Consider the following 26,817-nt stretch of genomic DNA (forward strand, 5'->3'; position numbering starts at 1 on the left):
TGGCGCCAAGAATGGCCTCTAGTTCACAGTGATTGCTAAGAACAAAGTTCTCATTTCCTGTAACTAACTTAGTTACTAAGGTAAGCATAGGAATCAAAACAGCATTTTCAAGGATGTCATTTTAAAATGTGTATTCTAAAATTAATTCTCTTTTTGAGATTTGTCTTTTATTATAGGAAATTTTGAAATCCAAACTAAGACAAAAAGAGTTTCTCTTCTTTAATGGCTAAAAGAAGAAAATTGGCTGGGTGTTGGTGGCTCATGCCTGTAGTCTTGCTACCCAGGAGATTGAGGTCTGAGGATCACATGTTGAAGCTAGTCTGGGCAGTAAAACCCATGAGACTCTTATCTTCAATTTACCATCAGAAAAATGGAAATGGAGCTGTGGCTCAAAGTTATAGAGCACTAGCCTGAGCAAAAAAGGTCAGGGACAATGTCCATGCCCTGAGTAAAAGTCCCACAACTGACAAAGAGTGGAACCATTTTTCTAGAGGTAAGAGAATAAACCACTTAAGTTTTGAAAGTCTCTCTGCTCTGTTATAGAATATTGGACCATATGCTCCAATACAATGGAACACATGCCTGAATATGATTTATTTCATTTCAGGGACTAAGAACTCAGGATTACTGTTTCCAAATTTAGACTGAAGTAGATATATTTGAAAAATTACTGAAATTTCTGCAAAATCACTACGACAATTTACATGTAATATAACTTTTATAACTATGTAAAATATTTAATTTTTATTCATACAAAGTAGAATTTGTTTTTCATCTGGCCAAAGAATGATCAACCTCAGGCATCTGGAGGACTGAGGACACATTACCGTACTGAGTGTTTTGAGTTAGGAGTGAGAGCTGAGTGGTCCCAGCAATGTGATCCTAAAATGAACTACTGAGCTGAGCAAACTTCAGATAATATGCTTCTGTATCCTATAGAACTGGATCCATAGAAGGGAGGTTCTTATCTACAAATGTCAGCATCCAGTCTGATTGCAATTATATTCTGTGTCAATCACTAATCTGGCTTGATTTATTACTAGTTTTTATGAGACAGGGTCTCATAGCATTGTATTTTAAACTTACGTTTAAAATTACAGCATAGTATCTTAAACCTAGTGTGTTATTTTATCTTGTAGAAAAAGCTTCAGGGTAAAACCTTTTTTGAAACAAAATTATGCTTTAAAAATCCCACAATTATGGGGGCTGGGAAGGTGGCTCAGTGGTAGAGCACTTGCCTTGCATGCCTGAGGCCCTGGGTTCGATTCCTCAGCACCACATAAAGAAAAAAGCCTGAAGTGGCACTGTGGCTCAAGTGGTAGAGCGTTAGCCTTGAGCTGAAGAGATGAGGGACAGCGCCCAGGCCCAGAGTTCAGGCCCCACGACCGGACCCCCTCAAAAAAAAATCCCACAATTATTATAGATGTAATGGCTCATGTGTTGGTAATCCCAACTATTCAGGAGGCAGAGATCAGGAAGACTATAGTTCAAGGCCAGTCTATGCAAAAAATTAGCCAGATCTCATCTCAAAAACAAAATGGGTATGGTAATTCTTTCCTGTAATCGGCTACTCAAGAGGCAGAAGTAGGAGTATCTCAGTCCAATCTGTGCAAAAAGTTAACAAGATTCTATCTAAAAAACAAAATAAAGGCTAAGTGGGGAAATGTAACAAGTGCTAGAATGGTTGCTGAGCAAATGTGAGGGCTTATAATCAATCCTAAAGAAAAAAACAAACCTATAATTAGCTGGGTATGGTAACACATATCTGTAATTCTAGTATTTGGAAAGTGGAGACAGGAGGATCATGAGTTTGAGGCCAGCCAGAGTTACAGAGTGAGAACTTACTAAAAAAAAAACAAAAACAATAACAACAGAGTTCAGGCATAAGGGCTGTGCCTGTCATCTCTAATGGGAAGCAGAGATAGAAGGATTGTGGTTCAGGGCCAGTCTGGGGAAACATGTTAATGAAACCCAATCTCCAACAATAAGCCAAATTATATCTGAAATATAACTAAACTAAAAGATCTGGAAAGGCTAGGCATGGTGGTTCACACCTGTCAGTCTAGCTACTTGGGAGGGAGAGATGGGGAGAATCATGGTTTGAGGTCGCCTGGGCAAAGTTAGCAAGATCTCATTTTAAACAATAATCTGGGTGTAGTGATATGTACTTTTCATTCCAGCTATGCAAGAGGTATAAATAGTAAATTCACAGTCCAGCCCAGACCAGGCAAAAACATAAGACCTTATTTGAAAAGTAATTTCTAAAATAAAAGGGCTACAGGTATGGTTCAAGTGGTAGAATGCCTGCCTCGCAAGCACAAGATTCTGAGGTGAAACCCCAGAACTGCCCGCACAACTGCCCTTCCCAACTCTACACAGCAGGGTATGAGTGATGCACACCTTCCCAATCTTGGGAAAATGAAGCAAGAGGATCATGAGTTTGAGACTAATCTGAGATATACAGTGAGACATTCTAAAACAACTAAATAAGCCTACAAATAGTAAACTTTGAATAAAAAAATTAAGAACACATAATCTACATGTGTCATTTCCTTTGAAACAAGGGTTGCTATGGACAGAGCATCATAGTCAACATTATTGGGCAAATATGCCAGCAATGTTTTGGCTTAAAATTTTATTTGGTAGTACTAAGGATTGAGCTCAGATCCTTTTACTTGCCAGGCAGGCATTTTCCGATTGAGCCATACTTCCCTCCCCTTTTGCCTTAGTTATTTTCAAGGTTGAAATCTTGCTTTCTGCTAGGGCTGGCCTAGGCTGTGATCCTCCTATTTTGCTTCTCCATGTCACTCAGGATGCACAGCACTTGTGCCTAGCCATTGTGCTTCTATAGCTGGGATAACAGACATGTGCTACTGTGTCAAGCAAATAGTTGAGATGAAGTCTTGCCCATTTTTATGACCAAACTGGCCTCAAACTAGAATCATCCATCTCTGCCTCCTGAAGTAGCCAGGATTTACAGGTGTGAGCTACTGCACCCAGGTTCCAGGAATGTTTTTCAAACAGAAAATTAAGAGTGAAAAGAACATAACCTCAGAATTATTGATGTATTTTGCTCTTTGTCATTGCTAGAACATTCCCATCATATCATTACATTACATTAACATTCCATTGTAGTTTCTTTGCTACCTCCATCAGTGTTTCCTCTGGTAGTTCAGGAGCTTCAAAGGTGATGAGCCCCTCCAGGCTGGGTGGTGAAGCACCATAAGGCACGTATCTTAGGCTGGGAGCTGCCTCTGCTCCTGGTGGAGAAGAGCCCAAGCCTGGCCCAGGTGGGGAGCCCATACACACTCGGCCACTCGCAGAGCACAGGGAGCCTCCTGAGCTGCTGGATCCAACTATAAGGAACACAGGACACACAGTATATTATTTGGAGTTTGTTCAGAAGGGCATTCACACCCACTCCTTGTATTTATTGAATAGGACTTCCTGAAGTAATAAAAGTTCAAAGAAAAATCCTCAAGCCTTTTTTTTTTTTTTTTTTCCTGGTTCTGAGGCATGAACTTAGGGCCTGGGCACTGTCCTTGAGCCTTTTTGCCTAAGGTTAGTGCTCTACCAGTTGAGCCACAGCTCCACTTCCGGCTTTTTTTCTCAGTTTAGTGGAGATAAGTCTCATGAGCTTTCCTGCCTGGGCTGGCTTTGAACCATGATCCTTAGATCTCAGCCTCTTAAGTAGCTAGGATGACAGGTGTGAGCTCTTGGTGCCCAGTTGAAGTTTCTATTTTTGCAAGTTTATTTTTATTTTGCCCATACATATATTTTATAGACATCATAATAGCTAATTTTATATTCTATTTTAAACAAATTTCTATCATAGATATTTCAAATTTCTATCATAGACATTTCTCCTTGTTCTATCGGCTTCATAATTATAATAATTTTTGTAGGTTGTGGGGCTTGAACTCTGGGCTTGGGCGCTGTCCCTCAGCTCTCCAGCTCAAAGCTAGTGCTCTACCACTTGAGCCACAGCACCACTTCCAGTTTTCTGAGTGGTTTATTGGAGATAAGAGTCTCATGGACTTTCCTACCAGGGCTGGCTTTGTACTGTGATCCTCAGATCTCAGCCTCCTTAAAAGGTGTAACCCATTGGCACCTGGCCATAATTATAAAATTTTATGCACAGTGATTCACTGACTTTAATATTATTTAGAATCATTCATTACTTTTGAATTTTTGTATTACCAATATCACTGCAATAAAATATAATGTTTCTTTGTGAATGATTTCTATGTGATAAGTACTCCAAAGTAGTGTTATAAACAGGAATGGAATTATCAGAGTTCAAATATGACAGACATTTTTAGCGCTCTTCCTAAGAATTACCATGTACTTAATTTTTTTTTTTTTACCAGTCCTGGGGCTTGAACTCAGGGCCTGGGCATTGTTCCTGAGCTGCTTTTGCTCAAGGCTAGCACTCTACCACTTGAGCCACAGAGCCACTTCTGGCTTTTTCTGTGTTTGCAGTACTGAGGAATTGAACCCAGGGCTTTATGCATGCTAGGCAAGTACTCTACCACTCAGCCACATTCCCAGCCCTGCATGTATTTTTAAAAGCATCATTAAGCATAGATAGAACTAAACATCATAATAATGGCCCTTGTACTTCTAAAAAATGTTGGCACATTTAATAGTTGTAAATTGTTATATTTTTGAAATGGTTATTTTTTATTATTATTGTGAAAATGCCATACAGAGGGGTTACAATTACATGGGCAAGATGGGCAAGCATTGTTGCCTCCTCCTTTGTTTCCCCATAACATCCCTTCCCCTCTCCACCCCCCACCCCACCAAAGTTGTAAAGTTTGTTTTTCGAAATAATGTCTTGTACATCTCATTGTTGCAATGGGTCCACCTGTATCCCTATTTAAATAGCTTGTTTTTTCCCTTCCCCTCCACAAATTATATCAACATCAAATACAGTGAAAGCAGGGCTTATACCCTTGGGGAGGAACATACAAAGCAACAAAGAAATCATCTTATAAATATGTTGGAAACAATTACAAGAAAGAAAAAAAAAACATTTCAACCTTTATCTTGGGGTTTATTTCACCTAACATTAACTTGTTTCACAGTTTCTGTTTGTCTCAGACATATACTAGTTATTGCAAATAAGGGAAATCATGGGACCTGTATTTCTTTGGGCCTGGCTTACTTCACTTAATATAATTTTTTCCAAGTCTTTCCATTTCCTAACAAGTGGGGAAATGTCATTCTTTTTGATGGAGACATAGAATTCCATTGTGTATATATACCACATTTTCTTGATCCATCTACTGAGAGGCATCTGGGTTGGTTCCATGTCTTAGCTATGGTAAATAATGCTGCAATAAACATAGTTTTGCTGGTAGCTTTAGTATGGTCTTGTTTGTGATCATTTGGGTAAATGCCCAAAAGTGGGAGGTTATTTATTTTTTAATTAAGATTTAAACCTGGTGTCTATAATCCTAGCTACTCAGGAGGCTGAGATCTGAAGATTGTGGTTCAAAGCTATTTTATAGGAAAGTCTGTGAGACTCTTATTTTCAGTCTCTCCCTCCCCTCCCTCCCTCCCTCCCCTCCCTCCCTCCCTCCCTCCCTCTCTCTCTCTCCCCCCTCTCTTACACACAGACACACACACACACACACACACACACACACACACACACACACACACACACACACACAGAGTCAGAAGTGTAGCTCAAGTAGTAGAGTGTTATTTCTGAGCAAAGCAGCTTAGGGAGAGCCCAGGCTCTGAGTTCAAGCCCCAATACTAACACCAAAAGGAAACCGATTTTTTTTTTTTTATTTGGGGGGGGGGTCGGTCGTGGGGCTTGAACTCTCTGTCTGGGCGCTGTCCCTCAGCTCTTCAGCTCAAGGCCAGTGCTCTATCACTTGAGTCACAGCGCCACTTCTGGCTTTTTCTGCTTATGTGGTGCTGAGCAATCGAACCCAGGGACTCATGCATGTGAGGCAAGCACTCTACCACTGAGCCACCTTCCCAGGCCCAGGAAAACAGATTAAAAAACAACTTTAACTAAGGCTTTAGATGTACTTCCTATTATGTATTTCTATACTTTGCTTACTAATCTATTGATATCCCAGTTAATATAATTTAAAATAAAAGGATTAAAGGATACAAGAAACAATACATATGATGATGACATCTACTGATTTTAAGTTCAGTCTGAACACATTAATTTTTGAGAAAAAAAATCTATTAGTCTGATTAACCAGTGTAGACATAAATTAAAACTTGTTTCTAAAAAGTAAAACAAAAAGAATATCTCATTAAAAAAACTTATTGGAGGGCTGGGAAGGTAGCTCAGTGGTAGAGCGCTTGCCTTGCAAGCCTGAGGCCCTGGGTTTGATTCCTCAGCACCACATAAGCAAAAAGAAAAAAGACGGAAATGGCGCTATGGCTCAAGTGGTAGAGCTCTAGCCTTGAGCTGAAGAGCTGAGGGATAGCGCCCAGGCCCAGAGTTCAGGCCCCATGACCGGACCCCCCCCCCCAAAAAAAAAACCCAAAAAACAAAAAAACTTATTGGATATACTAAAATAAACCTTCACCATATAAACTGAGAAGTTTAACAGTACCATGAGTGTCAGAACTTAAGACAACTGTTCCTCACCTGAGGTGGTTCTTGCTCGCAGGACCATATGGGTACAAGTGGGGGCTGTGGCACTGTGTGGAGGAGAACCCACAGTGAAGAGGACAGCCCTGGAACTTGCTGCTGTTCCTGATGGCAGTGTCAGCATAACACCACAGGCTCCTGTAGGAGCTACAAGAAAGAGTTTGCCAAATCTTGTGTTACTTACTGGACAATGTTATTATTTGTGAGACTACAGGGATACTTTGACTTTTATATTAGTTTTTAAATCAGAAAATGCAATATAATATTAAATTAAATACAATATAATATTAAAGTATTTTAGAGCTGGATCTGGTGGTGAATACCTGAAACACACTTACAATCCTAACTACTCAGGAGCCTGAGATTTGAGAATTGTGATTCCAAGTCAACCCAGGCAGATACTCTTATCTCTAAAATAATCAGCAAAAACCTGGAAGTGGAGATGTGGCTCAAGTGGTGGAGCACCAGCTATAAGTCAAAAGCTAAGAACAAAAGGCCCTGAATTCAAGTCCCAGTAGCAAAAAAAAAGAATTACATTGAACTTTCCCCTAGAAACTATGCAACAAGCCAAGAATACAGTAAAATATTAACTAGTACAGCTTTTCTTTAGATTAGAAACCATTTCAATCAGTTATTTTGTTGTCCCAGATACTTCCTCCCTTGGGTGTTCAGAAGGAGAGTCAATTACAAAATGACAGTGAAAAAAAATGACAGTGAAAGCATGAAGAATAAGAAGAAAGACAGTCAACTCCCAAATTTGAGTGTATATAATAATCACCAGGAGATTCCTAGAATCTATCCCCTGAAAATGTGATTAAACAAGACTGAATTAGGGTCTAAGCTTCCATTTTATTTCTGTGTGTTTTTTTTTTGTACAAAAAACATACAGGCTAATCTAGATACAAGTGGTCTATAAATTTAATGATTTCTGGAACAATTATAAAAGGCTCAGGAACTATGGATCTTTATATCTAGTTGTTATATAAGAAATACTGTAGAGTACATGTGTGTTTAGGCTACTATTGGACAGTGTGATTCTATTGATAAAAAACAATTTTGGTTAGAAATCCTTCCAATTCATGGGCTTCTAATCTTCAAGATACTGAGCAAGCTTCTGATTGAACAAGTACTTAGAAGATGGGACAACAGAGATAACCTCCAGAACTGTAAGAAAATACATTAGTATTGTTTTAGCCATTAAGCTTTATTAAAATGTAGTAAGAAAGTATATACATGCTAACAAATTACCTGTACCCAAAGAAACTACATTTTTCTTACCTATATCCATTGGTCGTTCTGTGTTTAAACTATCTGTGTTGCCCATGTGTCCACCTAAAGGTGCTTTTAGTTGCTGATCTGATAACTTTCCAGTACTGACAGACCTAAAAAGAGCAGTGATGTTAATAATGGCAAAACACAGACAGGTTAATGAGAAGTCAAAGAACTAAAAAAAACAGATGCCAGCAATTCTATAATGGCCCAAATAAAAGAAACAGAAAAGCCACAAAGTTAGGAAGAACTCTGTATTTACACAATTTTTCAGACACTCTAAATCTAAAGCCTATATTATTACTCATATGGCATAAACCAGCAAGTTATATGGTCTGGTGGCCTTTATAATTTCTATTATAAAATGAAATATGGTCATTTTGCTGTTACAGTTTCCATTTTAAGGTTAGAGAGCAATTGATCTTTTACCTGCCAAACATTGCCTTGCTCTGCTGCTCAGATCGATGCCTCTCACTTCCTTGTACTAATAGGCAATGGGAACATTCACGTGGGTCATTCCCATCTTTGAATTGCCCTTCAGCAGGCCCATGACGAGTAACCAAGGCTAATAGGTTGGAAGACGCTTGTGTTTTAGGGATTTTGAAAGGAGCTGTGGTCTAAAGAAATATAAGCTAGTTAATATGATGCAAGAAGGTTCAGAATTGGCAAGATTTATGTTTACTGGTCAGGTGTATACATTTTAGAATTCGAAGTGGGTTTAAATACTGGCTCTTCTATGGACAGCTTTTCTGTCATTGGGCAGTTCATTTATACTTTCTAAGCCTCAGACAGCTTTTCTTAAGATTAATGGGATCAATTAAATAAAACATCAACAAAATAAAGTATTGACATGATGTAAGGCACACAGTAAGTGCTCACTGAAATAACTTCTGTCTCTCATAAGTGACTAAAGTCCTGTATATTTGAAAAATATTATGGCTATTTGCTTATCATAAATCTTTTCCCAAACCCACCTATGTTTTAAAAATATACCTTTAGAAAAGGGGAAGAGGGAAAGTGATGTAGGGAGTGAGTCTACTTAAGATATACTGCATGAATATGTGGACATGTCAGACTGCAACTCCCCTGTACAACCAATTGGTGCCAATTAAAAATATAAAAAAGAAAAGAAAAAGAAACACACCTTAGTAGGAGAGCCAATAATGGTTGGTAAAGGAGTTTTAAAGAACCAATCAGAACTCCGTGGAGAGGATCCCATATGCTTGGTGGGAGAGGTTCCAAGGCTACCTGGCCGACTGGGCTGAGATGAGTAGCTGTACCCAGCTCCAGCATGGGATGGGCATACAGGGTCAGAGTGCTGCTTTCTGAGCTTCTGCTTGTTCTGATAGATATCAGTGAGGGTAGGGGCGCTCTGCAGTCTAGCACCCAATAAGAGGGACTGTGGTGACTGAGTCTGTGGCACTGGAGAACCTACCAAGAAAATGAATGCAATATGAACCCACAGTGAAGAAGTGTAGTGTAAAAACAGAAAACAAGACAATTTTTATTTTATTTTTTTGCCAGTCCTGTGTCTTGAACTCAGGACCTGGGCACTGTCCCTGACTTCTTTTGCTCAAGGCTAGCACTCTACTACTTGAGCTACAGCCCCACTTCTGGCTTTTTCTGTGTATGGGGAATTGAGGAATCATACACAGGGCTTCATGCATGCTAAGCAAGAACTCTACCACTATGCCACAATCCCAGCTTTTTTAAAACATAGGAATTCTATTTTTTTAAATTAATTATTGTTTTGGTGGGTCATGGGTCTTGAACTCTGGGTCTGAGTGCTGTCCCTCAGCTCTTCAGCTCAAGGCTAGCTCTCTACCACTTGAGCCACAGGGCCATTTCCGAGGAATTCTAACAAATATCTTATTTTTATTTATTTATTTACTCAGTCAGTCATAGGGCTTGGACTGGGCACTGTCCTTGAGCTCTTTCATTTAGGGCTAGTATCCTACCACTTTGAACCATGGCTCTACTGGTTTTCTGGTGGTTAATTGGAGCTAAGAGTCTCACAGATTCTTGCCTAGGCTGGTTTCAAATCATGATCTTCAACTCTCAGTCTCCTGAGTAGCTACCAGTGCCCAGCTGAATATTTTATTTTTCATGAGACATTCTAACAGTTGTTAGCATGACAAGAGATAATTTTCTGTCATCCTTAAAAACAATGAGAAGAGCCAGGCGCTGGTGGCACACACCTGTAATTCTAGCTACTCAGTAAGCTGAGATCTGAGGATCACGGTTCAAAGACAGCCCGGGCAGGCAAGTCCATAAAACTCTTATCTACAATAAACCTGAAGTGGCACTGTGGCTCAAGTGGTAGAGCACTCGCCTTGAGCTGAAGAGCTGAGGGCCAGTGCCCAGACCCAGAGTTAAAGCCCCATGACTGACAAAAAAACAAAACAAAAAACCCAACAATGAGAAGTACCTTATTGTTATTCTCAGGAGACAGAATTTAAGGATGATAGATACATTAGCTGGTTTTGTCAGCAGCTAATAAGCTAGATTAATTCTGTTTAAATAATGGTTAAAGTTAATGAAGGCAACAAAGTATTACACTAAATAGGACAATTTCTATTTTTTATAAGAATATATACTTGGGAAAAAAAGAATATATACTTGGGAACATCACTATAATTATTCTCTTCCATATAATGTTTCAAACTATGCTAGTTAAACCTGGTGTTGGAAAGTAAAACCCCAAACTATAAAAGATGTAGGAAAAAAGATCATAAACATAGTAGATCTTTCTTAGGTTTTAGTTTTTGTTTAAAAAATAAAAGATGTATGGATAATTTATGGGCTGGGGGTATGGCTCAAGTAGTGTAGTGCATTTGCATAGTATGTGGAAGGCCCTAAATTCAATCTCCAATATCACAAAAGATAGAAAGGATCTTTTTTGTGTTCTGTCAGTTTCACTAATGACATATTTAAAACTTCAAGTATTTGCATACTCTACAAACAAAACACTTGTCTATGGATTTTCTTCACTTTAAGGAGTTACATCAAGACCTTGAAATGTTGGGTATCCCTTTTTTCACATAAAACAAGTTGTTTCCCATTGAAAGTCCACCATCTTTGAGCTCCAGTTACATATTTTCTTTAGTTTCTTGTAAGTCAAACTATCATCAATAATAATAAGATCATACAATTATTTGTAGTGACCTAAAACTCTGAAGCTTGGAATGTTGGAATGTGCTAATAATCAGAGAGTTCAAGAGGCTGAGGAAAGAGGATTCTAAGTTCATTCAAGGCTACCCTGGCTACATAGTGAGACCTTAGTCTCAAAAACAAAACAAAACAACCACAACAGAAGGGCTGGGAAGGTGGCTCAGTGGTAGAGTGCTTGCCTTGCATGCATGAGGCACTGGGTTCGATTCCTCAGCACCACATAAGCAGCAAAAGTGCCAGAAGTAGCACTGTGGCTCAAGTGGTAGAGCGCTAGCCTTGAACTGAAAAGCTGAGGGACAGCACCCAGGCCCAGAGTTCAGGCTCCACAACCAGGGGAAAAAAAAACAGAAACAGACACTGACAAAAGTTTTATTAACCACTACAGGCTTGACCTCAATCCAAAGCTGACATTTACTTACAGAATAGTGTCCTACCCTTTACAGAAGTAATTTTAATAAATAAGCAAAAAACTGGGTGACGTGGTACATACTCATGATCTCAACAATTTGGGGGGGTTTAACATCAAGAATATGGTTTGAGGCCAGCCTAAGCAAAAAAGCTAGCAAGATTCTGAAGCAGTATGTAGTGGTATGCCTGTGATCCCAGCTATGTGGGAGGCCATAAGAAGAGGGATTGTGGGCTGGGATGTAGCTCAGTGCAAAGCGCTTGCCTAGCAAGTGCAACGTCCTGGGTTCGATCCCCAGTACCAAAAAAGAAAAGACAAAAAAAAAAAAAAAAAAGAAGAGGGATTGTCTGAAATCTGCTCCAGGCAAAAACACCGAGACTCTACTTGAAAAACAAGTAAATCAAAAGGGTTAGAAGAGTGGCTCAAATGGTAGAACATGTGCTTAATAAGTGCAATATCCTGTGTTCAAATCCTAGAGCCACTAAAAATTCAGATAGATAAAGTAAAATCAGGAAAAGTTATTTAAGCTTCACTTTTTTTTGGTGGGGGGGGAAGGGTTCCTGGGGCTGGCTTGAACTCAGAGCCTGGGCTCTGTTCTTGAGCTTCTTTGTGCTTAAGGCTAGCGCTCAACCATTTGAGCCACAGCACCACTTCTGGCTTTTTCTGAGTGGTTTATTGGAAATAAGAGTCTCACAGATTTTCATGCCTGGGATGGCTTTGAATTGTGATCCTCAGATCTCAACCTCCTGAGTAGCTAGGATTATTGTACAGGCGAGAGCCACTGGCACCTGGCTTCAGCTTCACTTTTAAGAAAACACAAAATAGAAAAAACTAAATTTAGAAATTTGAGATTTTCAAAGTAATATGAAATTCCTCACATGCCCATACAATAAAATTTGAAATATTAAAGTATTTATAACTGGGCACTGATGGTTCATGCCTGTAATCTTAGCTACTCAGGAGGCTGAGAGCTGAGGATCCTGGTTCAAAACCAGCCTGGACAGTAAAGTCAGACTATCAAAAAAGCTGCAAGTGGCTGGGCACCTTCAGCTCATGCCAGTAATACTGGCTACTCAGAAGACTGAGACCTGAGAATCACAGTTCGAAGCAAGCCTGGGCCAGAAAGTCTGTGAGACTCTTATCTCCAATAAACTACTCAGAAAAGGCCAGAAGTGATGCTGTGGCTCAAGTGGTAGAGTGCTAGCCTTGAGCACAAAGAGGCTCAAGGACAGCATCCAAGCTCTGAGTTCAAGCTCCAGGCCCATCATTTAAAAAAAGCTGGAAGTAGAGCTGAGGCTCAAGTGGTAGGGTACTAGCCTTGAGCAAAAGAAGCTCAGGGACAGCACCCAGGCCCTGAGTTCAAGCTCTAGGACTGAGCCCCTCCCACCCCACTCCACCTCCTCTACCCACCCCACTCCACCTCCCCTACCCACCCCCCCACACACAAAAAAGAATTTACACATGTTTCCAGGCATATATATTATACAACAAAGCAATAAATTTATTCTTTAGTGTAATAATACAATAAAGCAATTCCTTTTTCTTTCTTTTTGTGCTGGTTCTAAGGCTTGAACCTTATCCCTGAGATTTTTTTTTTGGGGGTCCGGTCATGGGGCCTGAACTCTGGGCCTGGGCGCTGTCCCTCAGCTCTTCAGCTCAAGGCTAGCACTCTACCATGTGAGCCACAGCGTCACTTCTGGCTTTTTTCTTTTTGCTTATGTGGTGCTGAGGAATTGAACCCAGGGCCTCTGGCATGCAAGGCATGCGCTTTACCACTGAGCCACCTTCCCAGCCCTCCCTGAGATTTTTTGCTCAAGGCTAGTTCTCTACCACTTGAGCCACAGCTCCACTTGTGGTTCTTTGCTGGTTAACTGGAGATAAGAGTCTCAAAGAATTTCCTGCCTGTGCTACCTGTGATTGAAATTCTCAGATCTCAGCCTCCTGAGTAGCTAGGATTATAGGGGTGAGCCACCAGTGCCAAGCTCAGCAATTTCTTTTTTATCTAGTGCTGACTGGTGGCTCTCACCAAGAAATAGGTTAATCAAGGTAACAAATTTCATTTTCTAAATTAATTTTCTTAATCTGTGTGGCAATGACTAAAACTTACCCAAATTATTTAATTCCTAAGACTTACTTCTATAAGGAAGCCTCATTCCAAAAAGGATATTAAGTAAAAGAATAAAACACATTAGGAGCCAGGTGTTGGTGGCTCATGCCTATAATCCTAGCTATTCAAGAGGCTGAGATGTGAGGATCATGGTTCAAAGCAAGCCTGGACAGGAAAAGTCAGTAGGACTCCTATCTCCAATTAATCACCAAAAACCTAGAAGTGGAGGTATGGCTCAAGTGGTAGAGTACTAGCCTTGAGTGAAAATGTTAAGGGACAATGCCCAGGTCCAGCGTTTAAGCTCTTGTACTAGAACAAAAAATAAATAAATAAAATTAAACACATTAGATCAAAACACTAAAAAGCAGGAGAGGAAATATTCTATATTAATTCTTTTGTTTTGGTAAAACTGGTAAAAAATCAATATTAACAAAATTCTAGTGATTAATATAGCAAATAGGTTTTCCTACCTGAGGAGTTTCTACTCCTAGATTCATGGCCCTGAGGATGCCCACAGCAACATTGACTACACTGTTCTGGAATGGTACCAACTACGAAGTGAGATTGTAAAAGAAAAAAAATTACTACAAACCAAGTAAGTCAACAGGCAATACATGCACAAATAGCTCACTGTACAATCGTTTACACAATTTTAACTGGCAAAGGTTTAGATTAACTAATATTTATTGAGAAACCAACGTGCTAGACCCTGGATACAATGAAATTAAAATAATGCAATATAATCAGATTTGAAACAACATAGGGAAGAAGGCCATGTAAACAAATAAATGCAAATAATAGGTATGTGTATAAAGCATTTTACTGGCTGGGTGCTTATGGCTAACATTTGTATTCCTAGCTACTCAGAAGGCTGAGATGTGAAGATTGATGTTTGAAGCCAAGACAAGAAAGTCCTTGGAACTCTCTATCTTCCATTACCCACCAAAATGTCAGCACTGAAGCTATGGCTCAAGTGTTACAGTACTAGCCTTGAGCAAAAACACTTAGGGACAGTGCCCAGGCCCTGAATTCAAGCCTAAGTACAAGCACACACTCACAAAAAAGCTGAAGTACAAGAATTTGTACTGTAGGATGGGAAGGTGGCTCAGTGTAGAGCACTTGCCTTGCATGCATGAGGCCCTAGGTTTGATTCCTCAGCACCACATAAGCAAAAAGAAAAAAGCCAGAAGTGGTGCTATGGCTTAATGGTAGAACTCTAGCCTTGAGCTGAAGAGCTGAGGGACAGTGCCCAGGCCCAGAGTTCAGGCCCCACCACGAGAACCCCCTTCCCCCCCCCTCCAAAAAAAAGAATTTGTAGTACAAAGTGCTTGGTGCTATGGAGCTACAGGGCACAACTGTTGTCTATGTATTCATTTGCTCCCAGGGTCACTCCAAGACAATGACTAATTCAGCACTGTTGAAGTATGTACAAGAATTCCTTTGACAAGCTAGTACTTGGATAGTCTGTAGTCTGGATAAAACTTTCTGAAAACTACTATAGTCTGAGACTCTTCTTATCCAAATTCCCCTTTATGCATTTCTTTCCAAGGTTTCAGACCTGAACCTGGTCTGTAGGCCCTTCTTCTCAACCTTCCCCTTTGGTTTTTACAAATACTTCCTTGCATGATAAGGTCTTTGCAACCATCTCCCTGAGCAATCAAACTGAAACAAGGAGAAGGTTTCAAAGAATTTATACAGACAAGAGACAAGTGAATAACAAGAAAGGGCAAGAGGCAAAGTAGCAGTCTTCTCCTTGACTGCAAGGTTAGGATCTTGCATTTAGTGCCTCAGGTGTTGCTAAGGGAGTAATGAAAGGGCAACATTTTGTTTGAAGATTTCTCAGGTAAAAATATCTAAGACCATTTCAATAGGTAATGAGGAAATTTCAGTTTTGTAGATATATTATTATAGGGTCTCCTGTGAGATTCTGACTACAGATATGCTCCTCTGTTCTTCCTACCACTTTAGTGCCATTTTCATAGATGCTACAGACGCAGTAGCTTTGGCCTCCCTCATATATACTCTGAATTTCAGCATTTTGTTCCTTTTGTTTTAGGTTCTCCTTATTCCGATGAAAGACTGTGTAGGTGAAGTGGGAAGACGTGTAACAAAGCTACTGCTATATTTCCATTGGAAGGCTTCTGGTAGATGTGACGCAGAGCTATTGTATTTTAATCCTCATACACATAAATGATAGCAGAGTTGGCATTTAATGCACTTTAGCCTAAGACTTCTGACTGATGTTTTGAACCTGTAGACTTAGTGAAGATACTTTTGACACATATGTTATTATATTCTGAAGTTTATACAGAGATTCTCAAGGGGGATTTGTGAGTGGAATACAGTGGGTGGGATAGAACATAAGCCTCCAGTAGGTTCACATGACTGCCATCATAAACCAATCTTTCTATGCAGAGTATACCACATAAAATTGGTTGCAGTGAAAAAAGGTTGAAAATAACTGCTTTAAACTCTCCTTACCCAAAGGGGAAGGTGAATAAGGTCTGGAAGACCCAGTAGAGAGTCTTCGCCCAACTGTCTGTACTGTGTCTGCAGGTGCTGGGGAGCAGGACCCCAGCCGGAGGAAACCCATGGGGCTGGTGTTAGACCTTCGTACTACTGCAGATCTGAAAAGAAAAAGAGAATTAACTCTCTTTTTGGAAGAATCTAGATTTATTGCTGTCTGTCTAATTTATTTTCTGGAAACTTCTTCACAATGCGGGGGTTGAGATCTATAAGGACTGTGATTCAAAGCCAGCCCAGGCAGAAAAGTCTGTTAGACTCTGATCTCCAATTACTACCAAAACGAAAAGAAAAGATAAGAAAAGAAAAGAAAAAAGAAAAGAAAAGAAAAGAAAAGAAAAGCTAGAAGTGGAGCTGTGGCTCAAGAATAGAGTACTAGCCTTGAGCAAAAGAGTTCAAGGAGCCAGGCGCCAGGATTACAGGCTCATGCCTGTAATCCTAGCTACTTAGGAGGCTGAGATCTGAGGATCTTGGTTCAAAGCCAGCCCAGGCAGGAAATTTCATGAAACTCCTATCTCCAATAAACCACAAGAAAACCCGAAGTGGCACTGTAGCTAAAGTGGTAGAGTGTTAGTCTTGAGCTGAAGAGCTGAGGTACAGTGCTCAGATTGAGTTTAAGCCCCAGGACTGGCACAAAAACAAAAAAAAATTACTTAAGACTTAAGTTTTTGTTCATAAGCTTCATATTTATTACTATATTTGAAATTAAACTGAGAAATTTTAAAAATTAATTCATTATAAGTATGTTTATTTAACATAAAATGATGAAATACACATATTTTTAAAACAAAATAAGTGGGGTGATGGAGGATTATGATCCATTCATTTGGTGTAGGGCATCTGGGCTGTTTCTATAATTTGGCTATTGAGAATAGTGCAGCAGTGAACATGGATGTTCAAGTGTCTTTACTGTATCCTTACTTGTAATATCTGGGTAGATGTCCAAGCGTATGGTTGGGTCATAAGTTTAGTTTGATGTTTAGTTTTTTGAAGAACTTCCAAACCTCCTTCCACAGTGGTTGTTGTAGTTTACATTCCCACCAATAGTGCAATAGGGTTCCTTTTTCCCACATCCCTTCCAGCATTTATTGTCTGAATTTTTGATGGTTGCCAGTCTAACTGGGCAAGATGAAACCTCAAAATTGTTTTAATTGGCATTTCCTTTATAGCCAGGGATGTTGAGCACTTCTTTATGTGCCTACCATTCTTGCTTCTTCTGACAAGTGTCTCTTAAGCTTCCTTTGCTCATGTATTGATTGCTTTATTAGTTGGGGGGGGGGGGAGGATGTTAACTTTTAGAGCTTCTTGCATATTTTGGATACACAGCTGGCATGAAGATTTTCTCCCAATTGTTGGCTGTCTTTCTAGTAACTATGTCCTTTGCAGCAAAGGAACTTTTTATTTTGATGTAATCCCATTTGTCAATCTCTCTCCTATTTGCTGTGCTCCTGGGACTCAAAAAAATTCCTGGGGCTAGGGATGTGGCTTAGTGGTAGAGTGTTTGCCTAGTATGCATGAAGCTCTGGGTTCGATTCCCAAGTACCACATAAACAGAAAAAGCCAGAATTGGCACTGTGGCTCAAGTGGTAGAGTGCTAGCCTTGAGCAAAAGCAGCTCAGGGACAATGCCTATGCCCTGAGTTCAAGCTTTCATTGGCAAAAAAAAAAAAAAAAAAAAATTCTACCTATGCCTATCGGTTCTAACGTTTCTCCTACTCCATCATCTTGCAGTAGTTTCAAAATTTCCAGTCTAATGATGAGGTCTTAAATCCACTTTGAGTTGATATTGGTGCATGGTGACAAACATGGATCCATTTTAGTTATTTATATATATATATATATATATATATATATATGTATGTATGTATGTATGTATGTCCAGTTTTCCCAACACCAATTAATTATTCAAGAGGCTATCTTTTTTTTCCCGCTACCATGTATCTTTGGTTCCTTGTCAAATATCCAATAATTGTAGGTATATGGCTTTATTTCAGGGCCTTCTAGTCTCTTCTATTTATCTTTGGGGCTGTATCTGTGCCAGTTAACAAGCTATTTTTGTTATGATAACTGTTATACCACCAGCATTGCTTTTTTTTTTTTTTTGCCTAGAATTGCTTTGGCTATTTGAGGTCTTTTGTTGTTCCATATGAATTTTTAGGTTGTTTTCTCTATCTCGGTGGAGAATGTCATTGGGATTTAGATAGGGATTACATTTGACAATTTTGATAGTAGATTGTCTTTGACACTATGGCCTGTCCATGAACATCCATTTCCTGATATCATCTTCCATTTCTTTCTTCAGATTTTTAGTTTTCACTGTAGAGGTTTTTTGCTTCCTTGGTTATGTTTATTCTAACATATATATATATATATATATATATATATATATATATATATATATATGTATCTTTTTGAGGCTTTGCAAATGGAATTGTTTTGCAGATTTTCCTCTGCTTGTACATTGTTGGTATACAGAAAGGCTTCTGATTTTTGTGGCTGATTTTGTATCCTTTAACTTTACCAAAGTTGTTAATCAGCTCTAGGAGCTTGGCGATGGAGTCCACAAATAGGGATAGTTTGACTTCTTTCCCTATGTGAATTCTTTTTATGTTTTTCTCTTGCCTTATTGCTCTATGTCCTTTGATTGGGGAATTAGCTCATTGATGTTTAACATTACTATGGAGAAATGTCATGTTTCCTGCCATTTTGTTGTCTTCCTATAGCTTCCTTCCTCTTTTTTGTGTTTACTGACCTAGTCTTGTAGTGATTTTTATTTGAAGTTATGTTTCCTTGACTGTGATTGTCTTCTTCAGATACTGTACTTTCCTTCAGTATCCTTCATAGTGCTGGATAAATATTCATGAATTCCTTTAATTTTTGTTTGTTGTAGAAGGTTGTAGTTTTTCCATTAATTATGAGTGATAGCTTTGCTGGGTACACTAATTTAAGTTGGTAATTGTTGGTTAGAGCTTACATTATACCACTCCAGGCTTTCCTTGCATTCAGAGTTTGTGTGGAGAAATCTGTTCCTAATCTTCCTTTCATTCTTTGATTTAGCTGTATTTAAATTTAATTCCTCCTTTTTCAAGTCCAGCATTTTTCACTATGATGTATCTAGAACTATTTCTTCTTGGATCCTCTCTGTTAGGAATTCTGTATGCCTCAGTCAAGTGGGTGAGATTCTCTTTCTTGAAGTTGGGGAAGTTTTCTGTTATTATTTTGTTAAATAGGGTTTTAATGCCTTTAGTTTTGACTTCTTCTCCCTCATCTATCTTGCTTATGTGTAGACTTGATCTTTTGGCCAAATTTGCCAGTATGTTCAGAGTGTTTTTATCCATTCCTTTTTTTTTTTTTTTTTGGGTCCGGTCATGGGGCCTGAACTGTGGGCCTGGGCGCTGTCCTTCAGCTCTTCAGCTCAAGGCTAGCTCTCTACCACTTGAGCCACAGCACCACTTCTGGCTTTTTTCTTTTTGCTTATGTGGTGCTGAGGAATCGAACCCAGGGCCTCATGCATGCAAGGCAAGCGCTCTACCACTGAGCCACCTTCCCAGCCCCCATTGCTTTGATTTTTTTGTTCCTTCTTCTGCTTTATCCTCAACTCCTGATACCCTAGGGTTTTTTTGTTTTGTTTTGTTTTGTTTTTTGACGGTCCTGGGCTTGAAATCAGGGCTTGGGCACTGTACCTGGGCTTCTTTTTTTGCTCAAGGCTAGTGCTCTACCACTTGAGATACAGCACCACTTCTAGCTTTTTCTGTGTATGTGGTACTGAGGAATCGAACCTAGGGTTTCATTCATGCTAGATAAGCACTTTATCACTAAACCATCTTCCTAGCCTTGGTTTTCAGCTTTTTAAATTCTATTGCTTATGCTTTCAACTCTGCTTTGCAATAGGAAATAGAGCCTTTTGTGGTTCCAAGCTCTTTGTTGATGTCAATTCTTATGTGCTTTATTGACATTATGGTGAAATAGTTCTGCATCTGGATGTGGCAGTCTGGCATTCCAGTTCCTGCTTTTTCCATTTTGGACCTTTAGTTCTAGAACTGTAGGTGTGTCACTGTCTGCACCAACCGCTGCTGAGGGTAGGGGTGGGGTGAGGCACCTTACTGTGGTACCTCTTCAGTTTCTATCCTTGTATGCATGCAGTATAAATTCTTCTTTGTTGGTATGTATCTCTGTTTATAGTTTTCTTGGTGTCACTCGAGGGAAGTGCATTCTATGACCCTAATTCGCTTTGATCAGAGAGAAATTACTCTGCCAATCCTCCTTTCCTTTCACCATCACTTTTAACAGAAATGTCAGAGAAGTCACTAAGAAGTTGTCAACATCATAATGAATATGAATTTTACAAATTTCGAACTTTTTTGAATGGAAAAATTGATATTTATTGTCCCTTGTTTTCAAAGTAGTAAAAAATTAGTTCATTTCTAACAAAAATTGTTGCTAGACTGTAGTTTGTCCATCATTCTTTAAAATAAAAAGGTAATTAATACATACACCTATGTGTGTGCATGAGCACGTGCATGCATGCACACGCACGTGTGTGCGTGCACACACACACATATACAGACTAGTTCAGCTTTCAACTTAAACAACTGTACAATATTTTTCCTAAGACAGCTGTTCTAACATGCCACAAAACTGCTTTATAGCGAGGTGCTAGTGGTTCATGCCTATAATCCTAGCTACTCAAGAGGCTGAGATCTGAGGAACATGGTTCAAAGCCAGCCTAGACAGAAAAGTCCATGAGACTCTTATCTCCATTTAACCACAAGAAAACCAGAAGTAGTGCTGTGGCTCAAAAGTGGTAGAGTGCTAGTCTTGAGCAAAAGAACTCAGGCACAGCACCCAAGCCCCTAGCACATGACCAACAACAAAAATAGTAATTATACTTTATATATATTATGTATAATAACGTATTATGTGTATATTACATATAATAATTATACATATGTGTATATTTTAAATAATATCATTAATAATAAAAATGTTAAGAAAATAAAAAGAATGAAGATATTAACTTACCTTGGAGAACCATGTGGATTTGTGCCAGAGCTGGAAGTAGATGTGAGATTCTGCTCAATGCGCTGATAATTCCTTATTTGAGTAGGAACTGGAATTGGGGCTGTTTCACTGTGAGGTGACACAGTAGGCTGACACTGCCTGTCATCGTTTATTGAAAAAGGAAAGAAATATCTGTAAGACATGAGGAAAAGCTCAACATTCCTGGCCATAAAGGAAATGCAAATGAAACAATTTTGAGATTCCATTTTACCCCAGTAAGATAGACCAGCATTGATAATTTGAATAGTAACAAATATTGGCAGGGATGTGGGGAAAAAAGAACCCTATTACACTGCTAATGGGAATGTAAACTATTACAACCACTATGGATGGTAGTTTGGAGATTTTTGTTGTTGTTGTTGCTGTCAGTTGTAGTGGTTGAACTCTGGGCCTGGGCACTGTCCCTGAGTTCTTAAGCTCAAGGTGAGTGCTCTACCACTTGAGCCACAGCGCCACTTCCAGTTTTCTGGTGGTTAATTGGAGAGAAGAGTCTCATGGACTTTGCTCCCTGGGCTGGCTTTGAACCACAATCCTCACATCTCTCAGCCTCCTACTGAGTAGCTAGGATTATAGACATGAGTACCAGTGCCTGGCTAGTTTGGAGATTTTTTAAAAACTGAATATAGAACTACCCTATGATCCAGCAATACCACTCTTTGGCATCTACCCAGAGCATTCTAAATCAGGATACGGTAAAGACAATTACACTTCCATGTTTATTGCTGTGCTATTTACAATAGGCAAGTTATGGAGCTGGGCGCCGGTGGCTCATGCCCATAATCCTAGCTACTCAGGAGGCTGAGATCTGAGGATCATGGTTCAAAGCCAGCTCAGGCAGGAAACTCTGTGAGACTCTTATCTCCAATAAACCACTAGAAAACCATTAGTAGCACTGTGGCTCAAGTGGTAAAGCACTCACCTTGAGCTGAAGAGCTGAGGGATAGCGCCCAAGCAAAGAGTTCAAGCCCCATGATCCGAAAAAAAAAAAAAAAGGCAAGTTATGGAAATGGCCCAAATGCCCTACCATAGATGAGTGAAAATGTGGCTAACACCATGCCTAGATAGTTTTAATCATTACCTGCCATGCTACAAACAGTGCTCCAGCTGCAAAGCTTAGTGTTAGAGTAGCAAAAAGAGGTGTGTGAATAGAAGTTATTTGTTGTATGCATAAATTGAGGACATTTTAAATGAGTATAAACAATACAACTAACCATAAGACTTAAGTCTCAATCTCTCACAGAGTTGCTCACTAGCCAGCCTAGAATGTCATTGAGTTGAGAATATTTGTCCCAAATTCAGTAAAAAAAAGAAAGAAAGAAAATGTGGTATATATACACAATGGAATTTTATACATTTACTAGAAAGGATAATATATCATTTGCAGGGAAATGGCTGAACCTAGAACAAATCAGGTTAAGTGAAGTAAGCCAGGCTCAGAGAAACAAATGGCACATTTTTTTTTTTTTTTTTTGTCGGTCGTGGGGCTTGAACTCTGGGCCTGGGCGCTGTCCCTCAGCTCTTCAGCTCAAGGCGAGCGCTCTACCACTTGAGCTACAGCGCCACTTCCGGTTTTCTGGTGGTTTATTGGAGATAGGAGTCTCACGGTCTCTCCTGCCCGGGCTGGCTTTGAACCGCGATCCTCAGATCTCAGCCTCCTGAGTAGCTAGGATTACAGGCGTGAGCCACCAGCGCCCGACTTATGGCACATTTTTTTCTCATCTATGGAAGCTAGATCTAAAAATATAACTAGGCACAATAATATATACAGCGCTCAATGTATTTACACACAAACAAACTGACTAAAGGATGGTATTCTTAGAGGAAGAATCCTCTGAACAACTAAAGTACTGTTTATCAAAACAAATACTAGGAAATGGAAACATGGACCTTTTTGTGGGAAGTCAAAGAGGGACACAGGAATAGAGGAAGGGTGAGCAAATGTAGTCATTGTATTAAATATACATTATGTAAAAATGAACTGTGTAACTTATGGGTAGGGATGAGAGGGAGAAAATGGGGGAGAACAAAAAAAGGGTGACATTGTCCAGGAAGCATTGTACTCACAATCTGACTTTATGGAATTTTAAGCCTTTTATAACTACTTAATAATAACAATAAAAATATCAATGACTTTTTCTTTCATCTGAACTGTTAATGATATTTAGAGAAAATTCTAGAAAGAGATAAATGATCACTTCTAGATATAAACAAGAAATAGCCCTGTTGAAATATGTATAAAACAACAATAACAAAAAAATCACACTTGTATCTAAAGAACTACTCTGGAATTCCTCTGTACATTCAAGACTAAAAATTGTAGCAATAACCCCCAAAACAGTCCCTCTACAACAACAGGAAAAATCCACAGGCTGGCAGAATTGTTAATCCCACATTCTGTTATTCATTACTATATGATAGAAAAAAATATTTCTAGAAAAACATGCTGGGTAAAAGAACAAGAAGTTCAAGAGCAAAGATGACTGGAATGTTTACAAAAGTCATGAATGCAGCAAGCATTTCCAAGGAACTTTTCACTACACAAAGACTGGAAACACATTGCGCAATTCTCAAAGCATACAACTGATATGAAGTTCACATTCAAGTGTATTTGTTTTCCTTAATTTATTAGTGTTTTCTCCTGGATTTTAATAAATTCAGAAGTGGTATGTATGTCTCTAGGTGACTTCCAGTTCATTTTACAACATATCCTAAACAATATTGGAGATAATATTGTGCCTTAAGAAAGGTGACATTTCATTCTTGTATAGTTCTAACAATTCTACATTTTCCCTGGTTAAAAAGATAAAAAGAAATCACATATTGACTCATTCAGTAAATAAGAGAAGCTAACCCAGATAGAAAAGTTTGTAAGATTCTATTTCTAATACTAGCAAAATGCTGGGCTGGAAGTGTGGTTCAAGTGGTAGAATGCCAGCCAAGCAAATAAACAGGCCACGCAAGCATGAAGCCCTGAGTTCAAACCCCTGTACTACCAAAAAAAGAAAAAAGGAAAAAGTCCCATTTGTAGAAGATATGTTGTTTTTCAGTAGTTATCCATCCATTATTTCTAATAGAATTAAAAATTTATTGATGGTAGTGATATGACCAGTTAAATTATGACATGTTCCAGATTCCCTTGTAATCAGTTAGCTATATGCCTTTTAGCCAATGAGAGGTAGTGGAAGTCTTCCCTTCATTTTCCTTCTTCTTGCCCAGAATATAATTATACTTGTAGGAGCTTTAGCAACTACCCTGCAATTGTGAAGAAAAGGCCAAAATAATCGGATATATTTAACTTCCTTGAGCTGTAGAAACTAAGGCAACAAGTATTTATTATCTTGGCTTTCCTCCCGACATGAGAAATCTTTTAGTGTTTAATCACCCTATCAGGATCCAGTAGTTGACAGCTAGATAGAGTTCTTAACTAGTCTATGGTTTAATGTGCTTCTATATACTTTCTAGTTTTCATTTAATTCAATCAAGCTTGATCTCAAGACTGGATGGTATAGCTCAAATGGCAGAGAGCCTGCCTACTTCTCTAGGTACTAGAGTTTAAACTCAAATAAGTAACTAAAGTTGAACTCAAAGAAGTAGACAGTAGAATATTGGGGCTGAAGACATGGCTCAGGTCATAGAATGCCTACTGAAGCAAGCAAAAGGTCCATGTAAATAATTAAGTATATAAACACACACACACATATATGTATTAGAACAGTGGTTACCACAGCCTGTGAAGAGTGTGGGGAGGATGATTAATGGGTGCAGGGGACAATAGGACAGGAAGGACATAGTAGAACAATTATGGTTGACAATTAAGTAGTTTTAAATCCCTACTTGGATTTTTGTTGGTGGTGGTGGTTGTGGGGCTTGAACTCAGGGTCTGGGCATTGTTCCTGAGCTTTTTTTCACTCAAGGCCATGTCTGGTTTTTTGGTGTTTAATTGGAGAGAGTCTCATGGACTTTCCTGCCTAGGATTGGCTTTGAACCACAATCCTTAGATCTCAACCACCCGAGTAGCTAGGATTACAGGTGTAAGCCACCAATGTTTGGCTTATAGTTGGATTTTTAAAGATCTTAATATGAAGAAATGACATAGCCCTGAGGTGGCAGATATGTCAAATGCCCTGATCTGATCATTATACATGTTCTGAAATGATATACTGGATCTTGCAAAGATGTAAAATTACTATTTGTCTGTTTAAAAAACTGTATTTTTTAAAAAAGAAAATCTTCCCTACATCTCCAGCTAGAGTTTTTTTCTAGCTTTATATGAACATCATTTTTAAAAATTTTATTTTTGTTATTATAAAGATGATGTACAGAGGGGTTACAGTTACATAAATCAGGTCATGAGTATATTTCTTTTTGGACAATGTCACACCTTCCTTCGTTCTCTGTTTTTCCCTCTTTTCCCTCCCCACAAGTTGCATAGTTCATTTCCAATGTAGTGTGTCTAGTGAGTACCACTGCTGCATTGTTCACTCTTTGTCCCTCCATTTCTGGGCCCTCCTGAAGACAGATAAATGGACAAACAAGACAAAAAGAAAAGAGCAAAAACAACAACAAAGAAAAAAAACCTCTTGTTTCCTGGAGTTCATTTCAATAAATATTATTTCATATGATCAAAGGTATAAAAATCTCACAAGTTACCATGAGGTAACAATCACTGGGATATGAAGACATTTTAACATTGCATAGTTAATTTAATACTCTTTTTGTATTTGTTTCTACTTGCATTTAATATATTGTGGTAGAAAGTATTATTAATTTTTACACTAGGAGATCCCCAGTAGCCTATGTTTTAGGAAGGTTAACAAGTTCTCAGGACAGTGGCCATATAACTAGAAAGGACAGAAGAGGGCAGGATCTAGTCCCATAAGAGTTCCAGTGAAGCTTAATCTTCTATGAGCTCAGTTTCACAGAGCTGTGGTAAGTGATAGAGAGTCGGCTAGAGATAAGATGCTTATTCCTCAAAGATCAAAACAACGATAGAGAAGGACAGAGCTGACATATCCATCCATAGTTGTGGATTGACATGGAATGAAGGTGGAAGATCCAGCAAGAAAAAAGTTGTGTCTATGGAAGGAGGCTATCAAAATGGTATATCCTAACCCATCAAAGCCTGGTTCACAGTTGGCTTCTATCAACAATAGGCCACAAAAGTCTAGGAATTCTAAAATACTTTATGGCTATGTTCATGTGTTGCCTGGAATATATATGTTTCTTACATTTTTTTGAAGATTATCATGTAGGCAATGAAAGAATGTTACTAAGAAGCATTTCTTTAAGTGAAAATGTTCTTACTGGTGAAAGAAAAAAGTATAAAGTATCATATAATGGGAAAACAAAGTGAACAAGAGTCAAAAATAACACGAGAACAAAAAGGGATGGCAAATAAAAATTGAAAATTGTAACTATGTAATTCTCATACTTGAATTTCCATATCCTCAAAGAAAGACAGGCAGCAAACAAATTTAAATTAGATTTGCTTACCTCTAGGGCTCCCAAATTGTGTACCAAGTGACCTCAAGGTGCCATTACTACCTACACAGGGATATCCTGGAGTATGTTACTTTTTTTTTTTTTTTTTTTTGTCGGTCGTGGGGCTTGAACTCTGGGCTTTGGCGCTATCCCTGAGCTCTTCAGCTCA

General features: G+C 38.9%; 1 protein-coding gene across 2 annotated transcripts in view; it reads right to left on the bottom strand.

Annotated features, from left to right (window-relative positions):
* The window catches only part of Ulk2 (unc-51 like autophagy activating kinase 2), an 83,478-nt gene that overhangs the window by 6,595 nt on the left and 50,066 nt on the right, over positions 1 to 26,817 (bottom strand). For both annotated transcript variants that reach the window (XM_070027612.1, XM_070027613.1), the window contains 8 exons: positions 21,129 to 21,266; positions 16,066 to 16,211; positions 14,055 to 14,135; positions 9,045 to 9,331; positions 8,330 to 8,517; positions 7,910 to 8,013; positions 6,629 to 6,778; positions 3,148 to 3,356 (listed from right to left, as the gene is read on the bottom strand). In XM_070027612.1, coding sequence (XP_069883713.1) covers positions 3,148 to 3,356; positions 6,629 to 6,778; positions 7,910 to 8,013; positions 8,330 to 8,517; positions 9,045 to 9,331; positions 14,055 to 14,135; positions 16,066 to 16,211; positions 21,129 to 21,266 — 1,303 coding nt within the window. The remainder of the gene's footprint in view (positions 1 to 3,147; positions 3,357 to 6,628; positions 6,779 to 7,909; positions 8,014 to 8,329; positions 8,518 to 9,044; positions 9,332 to 14,054; positions 14,136 to 16,065; positions 16,212 to 21,128; positions 21,267 to 26,817) is intronic.

Source organism: Dipodomys merriami, unplaced genomic scaffold (assembly GCF_024711535.1).
Source record: "Dipodomys merriami isolate MVZ:Mamm:240054 unplaced genomic scaffold, mDipMer1.0.p SCAF_19, whole genome shotgun sequence".
Taxonomy (NCBI): Eukaryota; Metazoa; Chordata; class Mammalia; order Rodentia; family Heteromyidae; genus Dipodomys; species Dipodomys merriami.